Source organism: Theobroma cacao, chromosome 10, assembly GCF_000208745.1.
Source record: "Theobroma cacao cultivar B97-61/B2 chromosome 10, Criollo_cocoa_genome_V2, whole genome shotgun sequence".
Classification (NCBI taxonomy): domain Eukaryota; kingdom Viridiplantae; phylum Streptophyta; class Magnoliopsida; order Malvales; family Malvaceae; genus Theobroma; species Theobroma cacao.
The window spans coordinates 10,528,123-10,537,408 of NC_030859.1; the positions used below are offsets into that span (position 1 = coordinate 10,528,123).

The 9,286-nt window shown below is 31.7% G+C and overlaps 1 protein-coding gene across 1 annotated transcript in view; it reads right to left on the reverse strand.

Annotated features, from left to right (window-relative positions):
- Nucleotides 1-2,759, reverse strand: part of LOC18586736 (protein LITTLE ZIPPER 4) — a 6,353-nt gene extending 3,594 nt beyond the window's left edge. The window contains exon 1 of the mRNA XM_018128964.1: nucleotides 2,679-2,759. Within this exon, the coding sequence (XP_017984453.1) occupies nucleotides 2,679-2,759 (81 nt within the window). The remainder of the gene's footprint in view (nucleotides 1-2,678) is intronic.

Here is a 9,286-nt window from a genome sequence, read left to right on the forward strand (position 1 = left end):
TATATATATAATAGTAATTATATTTCTTATAAATTAACACAATATCTAAACTATATATATTGAAAGACATTACAAGTTAATTAATAATAATAGTTTCATGAATTAATTTAATTATCTATATGCATTTGTCCTTAATTTCATGAAATTAAAAAAAATAGTTAAGTTCGAAAACTATTCTAATCTCAAAAGCTCTTTTTAAGTATATATGTTATAAGTTTATATAAATAATGGTATATATATTATAATTAATAATTTTATAAGTTGTAATTTTTGTAATGTTAAAACACAAAATAGAAAGTAAATATATATATGTTAAAAGTGTATATATATATAATAGTAATTATATTCCTTTAAAATATGATATGATATTCATATTATTTAAACATGATTAATAATTTAATAATTTTTTAATTTCAATATATTAATGTCATCATATTAATAATTAGAGTAACCATACTTTTCATATATTTGTTAGTTTTTAACAAAAAGAATTGCTTGTAAAGTTGGTAAAAATTATATATTTTTAATTTAATTATTAAAATAATAATAAAATATTTATAAATGATAATTGGGGTTCAAGTAACAGTTACCCAAAAGGTGGTACCCGAATCCTACCCGAACCCGATTCGAGTATCCGCAGGTACCTTGTAATAGGGTACCCATTGACATCTCTAAACCCAAGACCTCTAGCAAGTATGTCAGAACCTTGACCACCACACCCAAACCCTTACTTGTAGTTGTAATTTGCTTGTGTTTTATTTCTTCTTTCCTTTTCTCTTTTTCTTTCTTATTTTTTTTCTTTCTTTTTTCAAAACTACGTCATTTTAGAGCCCTCTTTTTTGGAGAATTGAGGAACCTAGTAATGATGCTACAAATGAGGAAAAAGAGGCTATAGAGTTTATATGGATGATCTCGATCAAGCCACATGTGTGATGTTGGCTAATATGGCTCCAAATCTTCAAAAGCAACATGAAGCTATGAATGCCCTGGATATTATCCTAAACCTTAGAGAAATGTTTGATAAGGAAAGCTGCACAGAGAGATTCGACATTTCAAGAGAATTGTTCTAATGTAAGATGTCTAAAGGAAGCCTGAAAAGGCCTTATGTGCTAAAGATGATAAGATATATCACTTGACTCGAGAAGTTGGGTTAGGTTATGGATCATGATTTAAGCATATACCTTGTACTTTCTTCGTTGCCAGAAAGATATTCACAATTTGTCTTGAATAAGATTGAGGTGACCCTATCAAGTTTATCGAATACGTTAACACAAGTTGAGAACATCATTGCGAAGGAGAAGCTTTTAGTTCATCTTGTCTCTTTTAAGAAAAATAAAAATAAGAAAAGAAAATTTTTTAAGAAAGACAAGGGTGAAAAATCAAAAACTTCGAAAGGTATGAAGCCTATTAGAGGAGTGAAGAAGGACAAGGACAATGACAAATGCCATTTCTGCGTCAAACTAAGGCATTGGAGGAGCAATTGCAAGGACTATCTTTGTCACGACCCGAAACTCCCCTAGAGCCTGTGACAACTGCCGCAATGTTCCGATTGACACTCATTACCCGGAATGTCAACCGGAACCCCGCAAGGCTTAAATATCAACTTCTCATTTCCAACTTAAAACAATATTTTTAGAACACTGCGTAATTAATTTTTTTATCAGAGTAAAAGCAAAATAAATTCTTACATACAATAGTACAGATAACTAAAGTATGAAATTTAATTTACAGTGACACGTGGGCCCTCAAATGATAAAACTGAAAGAAGGCTATGAACCTACGATTTTTGAAGTAGTCGAGTCAACTGTAACCTTCGACGTTATTAGCTATCTACAGCTTATACTAAGCTTGAAATGGGTGGAAATGAGGGTGGTGAGATTATAAAATCCCAATGTATAAACAAACATCATCATAAACATCTAGAGTTGAGTACATGGAGACAATAAAGTAAATTATCGTAAACTGGGTCACATCATTAGAACACATTTCATTTAAAATACGTAAAGAGGCTTATGAATCTCATAAAACCAGGCTTGTGTCATAAATCCATCCTCGGGGACACCTTGGCCGAGGCATCCTACAGAGACCGCTAAGGTTGTTAAAAATTTATATTTCGCATAAAACACATTTTTCGTTGGATATCACAACCGTTCCTTGGCTTTGGCTGAGTTCACCATCACGTGGTGGTTCGGCGTGAAGTGATCTCAAATATCACCTCGGGAGTTACCCTACGCGCCTCTACAACTGAGGTGAGCACATATAAACGGGGTTACCGTGCCTCTCTCAGACTGGTCCACGGAACCCGCCTACTACAGTAAGCTAATAATTATCGCACCAATTAATAAAATTCAATAACATGATATGGCAATTATTATAATTCATAACCTTTCAACGCAACCAAACAATTTGTATTTCAATACAATTGCCAATCAGCCAATCATGCCAATTTATCATAAGCCAATCAATTTAAACAATCGAATTGCAACAATTAACAGTCTCCGTGTACTCTATTTTTCAAAGTCATTATTAATTTCAAAACAATTTATAAATTAATTTCATTAAAACACATTTATTCATAAAACCTGAAAATTTACCTTTTTAAATCCATTTTTCCATAGAATTCATGAAATCATCTAAAAACCACCCTAGATAATTAAAATGACAGTAAGTTTACTCACAATTTCTACAGTGCGAATTTTCGAAGTATTCTGACTACTGATCCTCACATGCAATTTCCTTGCCTTTATCGGAGGACTCATCACCTTAACATAGTACAAAATCGAGAAATTCACCACATTGGTACTAACTTGAAATTAAACTAATTTAGACTACTAATGCATGATATGAAATGCAAAATGTCCGATTAATCGCTTAGATGTGATATTCGACCTAAGTCACACCATATTCGGTCTAATCGGCTAAAGTCTCCAATTTAACTCCAAATCAATTCTTTTCACTTTCTACACTCCAATTATACCTAAATTACCTCAGTGACTATGAATGAGGTTCAATTTATCAGTCCCGGATCAATAATCACACATGTCTATACATAGAGCAAAAATTTGAATTTTCACACCAAAATTTCCCATTTAATTTCTAGCCTCACCAAACATCAAATATCACCAAAATATCATGAAATATCATCAATTTCAGCCTCAATATTCTCCCTAGAAAATTCGGCCTCTTATGGGTAATGGGAGAAAATGAATTTTTTTCTTGTTGTTTTGTTTCTAAATATGCTAAACTAACTAAAAACACTAACATAACTTAGAATCAAATCAATACAAATTCATTCTCTCTCCATACCCATTTGGTCAGCCATGAATTCACCATGAAAACATGAAATTTAACCATGGAAAATAAGGAGAAATGCATGGGAAAGNCTTGTTTGTTTTGTTTCTAAATATGCTAAACTAACTAAAACACTAACATAACTTAGAATCAAATCAATACAAATTCATTCTCTCTCCATACCCATTTGGTCAGCCATGAATTCACCATGAAAACATGAAATTTAACCATGGAAAATAAGGAGAAATGCATGGGAAAGGTAGATCACAAGTCAAAATCAAGAAATTTTACCTTTGATTGCTTGATTCCTTGAAATCTCACACTTTTTCTTCAATTTTCCCACCTAGGTTTTGTGTTTTTCCTTTCCTCTCTTTGTTCTTACAATGGCTGGCCACATGAAGAGAAAATGGGATAAATATGGGCTGATTTTGATAGAAAACAATAAAATATTCTTACTTGCCACATGTCACATGCTTATTAGTCCATTTTTCTTTTTGTTTTTTTATACTTTAATAATTATGCTTCCATTCTCCACCACATGATTAGTCAAAGGTCAAAATGAAGATAAGGGAAGACCATGTGCTGGACAAATGTCCTGGTGGTAGAAAATTACGATTTTGCCCCTAGGGTGGCAAAATTACCATTTTACCCCTATGCTCCGAAAAATATCGAGATTAAAATTTTTCACTTCTTAACCTCAAATTATACTCTAATAAGTCAAATATGATCAAAATCTTTCAAAAAAATTTCTATTTTGTCCTCGAGTGGTAAAATTACCATTTTACCTTTGGATAACGAAATTTTTCGTTTGACTCCAAATTGATCCTCGAACTCCGAATCACCATTTTAAGTCATTTTGGGACTTTAAAATTCTCAATTTCATCTTCAATTCTCTATTTGATCTAGTTCGAGGCTTAGTTCAAATTAGTTATACTATTAAGTACACTATCGGCTTTTAACGATTTTCGGGGCTTTCCTAGCATGCAAACATGCTATCCATCACATGCATGTCATGACAAGTATTTTATAAGGTCAGGCTTTACAATCTTGAATCCATCATAAGGAAGAAACAAAAGGAAGTTTCCACATTAGGTATGAATCATATGATGATTTATTTTTCATTACTTAGTATATGATACCTTACTTTTTATTAATGGTTTTAATATGTATGACATATTGAAGGAACTGATGACGAGGAGTAGTGAAGAATAGGACCATGAAGGTAACAACCTCAGTTGATGGTGATCAAACTTGTCAGCTTATATTAGTTTATGGAACAATAAATAATTTTAAAACATTAAATGTTTTCCTGGCATGATTACAAAGATGAGATGTTTTGGTTTTGGGCCTATGGCTGAATATTCTATTTTATATTAGGAAACATAGATATATATTTTGCTAGCATGAGATGCTTAGCTTTTTTTATATATATATATATATATATATATATAGCTATTTACATTACATCTTATTTTATTTTGAAATTGTTTTAAATTATTTATTCTTAAGTATAACCTTGCATATGTGATAATCAATACTAAGTCATAAGATCATTGTGAGATTATTTTTCTTTTATTTATGAATCGAAAAGGAAATTAATGAGATGACTTAGATAAAATTGAGTCCTAACTCAATAAATTCATAATAGGATTATGAACAAATTTAGTTAAGGAGCATTCTTATTGAGATAAAATATCTAAATTAAGATTGCTTAGAACTAAATAACAATTGATTATCATATTGAATTCATAAGAGATAAATCACAAAGCATTCCAAACTCAGTTAATCGCATCAACTAACCTTTGACAGTATTTTGTTGTTCAATTTTCTACCCACGTAAGTATACGTATCACAACGATAATATAATAATGAGTAGAGTGTCGATCTTACAAAGAATTGAATTACTTCTTACTGTTAACTACTAAAATTGTAACATCTTAATTTTATCCAAATAATTAAATTTAAAATTATTAAAAAGAAAAATTAAACTAATAAACTGAAACTAAAATAGTAAATTTGTTTTATGAAACTCACTTAATTACCAGACTTAAGATTTTGATATCCCTCAATACTTCATCTGATTATTGTCTCTCTCTCTCTCAACTTAGTTTTATAGATTAAGTTACTAACCTAGAGTCCTAAATTATTTACAAGTCTCTGTCAAGTTTCTCATAAAAATACCTCTCCCAATTAATTTACTATATGTCTATGCAAATTAAATTGAAAAAAGATTCATTAAGTTTGTGCTCTAATTTTGGCTATATATGGCTTATAGGTGTATGTCTACCCTATATGCAAATCAAACCACCTAATTAACTAAGTGTATTCAATCATATGCTATTTTATTTAAGGTCTACCTAAATCTCCTTCGTCAAGATTTAACCTAGGTTTCCAATTCAATTTAATTGGTGATTAGGCAATTAGAAGCATTAAGAAGAGAATAAAATAAACAACTTAAATCCATTAATCATAAGTAAAAGAAAGATAAATAATTCAGACTACATATTGAGTTCAATTATAATCTTAGATAAAAGGTTTAATTTCCCATCAAGTGACACATTATCATTAAATAAAATTTAAACATTCCAAATAGAACCAAGAGAATAAGAGAACAAAAAAAGATAGAAAAACTCAAGAATTGTATTCTTGATCTCCAAATCTCCTTGAATCCTTCAAATTCTTCTTTAGCTTCAATGACTATGTGGCTTGACTCTCAGCTGTCAATCTTGTGTTTCGTTCTCCCTTTAAAAGTCCTTCGAAAGGTTGTTTTTATAAGGCTTTGAAGTTAGGCCAAGTTAGGTGAAGAAAGAAGTGAATTCCAATAAGGATTCCTCATCAGACTATATAGGCCACGGCCTACTACCTCCAAAGCACGGCCTGGACCATTTAAATAGCAGAAATCGTAATTGTTCTAGGACTATTGCAGTGCATCAAATTTGACAAGATTTTTGACCACCTTACAAGCTGAACTAGTTAAAGTGGTAAACATGAAAGTTGTAGCTTTTTCTCTTATCTTTAAAATGGTTTAAGAATCATCTCATTTAGATTTTTGTAGAGAGAGTTATGGCTGAAATACCGAAATATGTGCAGTGGAAGTCTTCATCTCAAAATTGCTCTCTTTCATCAAACACCTACAAAAGCACAAATAAATCAATAACAACCTATCTTAACCATATTAACACCAAATTAAGTATAAAATTTACTAAGATTAGATTGACTCACCTAAATTAACTAATTTAAAATAATTAGATAGAATCTACTAATTTTTATGCATTACTACAAGAACTAAGTTAAATTACTATCAAAATTAAGCTCAAATAACTCTATAACATAGAGTTATCAGATTTCATTCCATAATCGATGATGAATGACTTATGATATGTAAGCACACATAAAAGTTATGGATATAACAAAGGAAAGTAAATAAGTGTACTTGGTAAGATTGTTATACATGATAGAAACAATGGGAGTTAATGACACTTTAAAGGTCAAGGGCCATGAAATTATGAAATCTAATAGATAAGATCTATTCACAAAGATTAATTTAATGGGATGCACAAAGATGTATAATTCATCTGTTAAATACAAACCATTAGTATGATGCATATTGATACAAACCATTAATGGCATTTGAGTTATATGCTTGTGAACTCTGAAGGCCCACACAGACTCAACAGAGTGACACGTTAGGAGGGAGACCTACCAGATGCCAATTATGTGTCCGTCCGATCAACAACACTTGCCACGTGACCCCATAGCTTCTCTTATATCTACACATGGTACAATAGAGGGGTGAGTCATTTAATACTCAGTGAGGGGATGCTATCACAACATAATAATTTACATATAAAACATATTTAGGCTTATTTAGCCATAATACATTCAAATCCAAACATCTCCAACTCAAAAGTGCAAGGATCATTCTAATATCGTACATGCACAATTAGTCACAGTCAAGCTCACCGGATCATATATCAACGGTGTGTCATATCCACAAATTTCCAAGTTTTCATGTCCTTACATCAAACCATATCAAATCAAGGCTTACCTTTAAACCCATTACCATTAAACTAGGCTTCATAGGCACACTTTAGCTGCTGAGCCCAATCTCAAATCTCATTTGCATATCATTTGCTTATGTCTAAGCTTTCCTCAAATATCATCCACAGTCAGTCACTGTCACGACCCGGAACTCCCATCAGGCCCATGACAACAGCCGCGACATCCCGATAGGCACTTATTACTCGGAATGCCGATTGGAACCTCGCAAGGCTTAGCATCAGCTTCCGCATCTACCCAGTGAGCGACAGTTATTAAATTTCACATTTCAAGAAATCATAAGTCGTTCCCAAATCAAAATAATATAATATTATTTTTTGGCTCACAGGGGTATTTTCGATATTTTTTCGTAAATAATTTCTGTGGTGTAAAAGCTAAATATATTCATACGTACTTTAAAGCAGATAATTGAAGTATAAAATTACTTTTACAATGACACGTGGGCCCTCAACTAACCAATAAGGTGTAAGTCTATGAACCTACAATTTTGTCGATGCAAAGTTAACTGAAGTCCTTGATGCAATCGGCTATCTACCGGCTATCCCGAGCCTGAAATGTGGGGAATTGAGGGTGGTGAGATTATAAAATCTCAATGAGTAGGAAATGCCCCATACTTTGATATAGTGACGAATAAAGCTTATCGGATGTGAATTGAGGCATAATAAGGTATTTTAAGAACCAAAGAGATAAGATAAAATTTTTAGAATAAAATAATATTTTATTAATAAAAAAATATTAAAATATTAATATTTAGCCGGATGTCGAAATCAGTCATGAAAAAAGGATCATATGGTTGATCCAAGTGGGGGCGAAGATGTCAAGCCTGACTCTATAAAATACTTGTCATGACATACATGGGATGGATAGAATGTTTGCATGCTAGGAGAGTCCCAAAGAATTTACAAAAGTCGGTATTATATCTAAAGGTACAACAAAGTTGATTTAAACCTCGAACTAGATCAAACAGAGATTTTAGGATGACATTGAAAATTTTAAAGTCCCAAAATGACTTAGAATGGTGATTCGAAGTTCAAGGATCAATTTGGAGTTAAATCGAAAATTTCACTATCTAAAGGCAAAATGGTAAATTTGCCACTTGAGGACAAAATGGGAATTTTTTTGTAAGATTTTGATCATATTGGACTCATTGGAGTATAATTTGAGGTTGATAAGTGAAAAAGTTGTAATTTCGGTATTTTTGGAGTATAGGGGCAAAAACGGTAATTTTACCGCCATGGGGGTAAATCGATAAATTTTCACCCCCAACACTTGTCAAAACCAAAAGATTGTATTCATCATGGAAATAGATAAACATGAGAAATGTGTGGTGGAGAATTAAAGAATTAAAAGTCAAATATTTAAATTTTGAACCAATAAGGAAATGCCATGTGTCGTGCTTTTATTATTTTATTATTTCTTTATAAAAAGGCATAAAAATCAGCCCATTTTCTTCATATGGCCGGCCAAACCAAGAGCAAAGGAAGAACAAAGAAAGGAAAAGATAAAAAAGAACCCTAGGTGGGGAAAATCAAAGAGAAAGTGTTGGAATTCAAGGATTTGATCAAGTAAAGGTAAAATTTCTTTGATTTTGCTAGTGGTTTACCCATGCATTTCTCCTTAATTTCAATGGTTGGATTGTATGTTTTCATGGGGAATTCATGGCTGGTCAAAATGGGTGTGGAGAGAGAAAGATGTTAGATTGATTTGATTTTAAGTTATGTTAGTGTTTTTAATTAGTTTATCATGTCTAGAAACAAAACAACAAGAAAAGAATCCATTTTTCACATGAACTTTCAATGGCTGAACCCTATGTGAAGTGTAGAAGTAATGAATTGATTTTGTGATCAAGTGAATTGGTTGAAAAATTGATGAAATGATGATTTATGGTGAGAAAATGGAATGGGAAAATTTTTAGTGATAGTGCACCACAATGGCC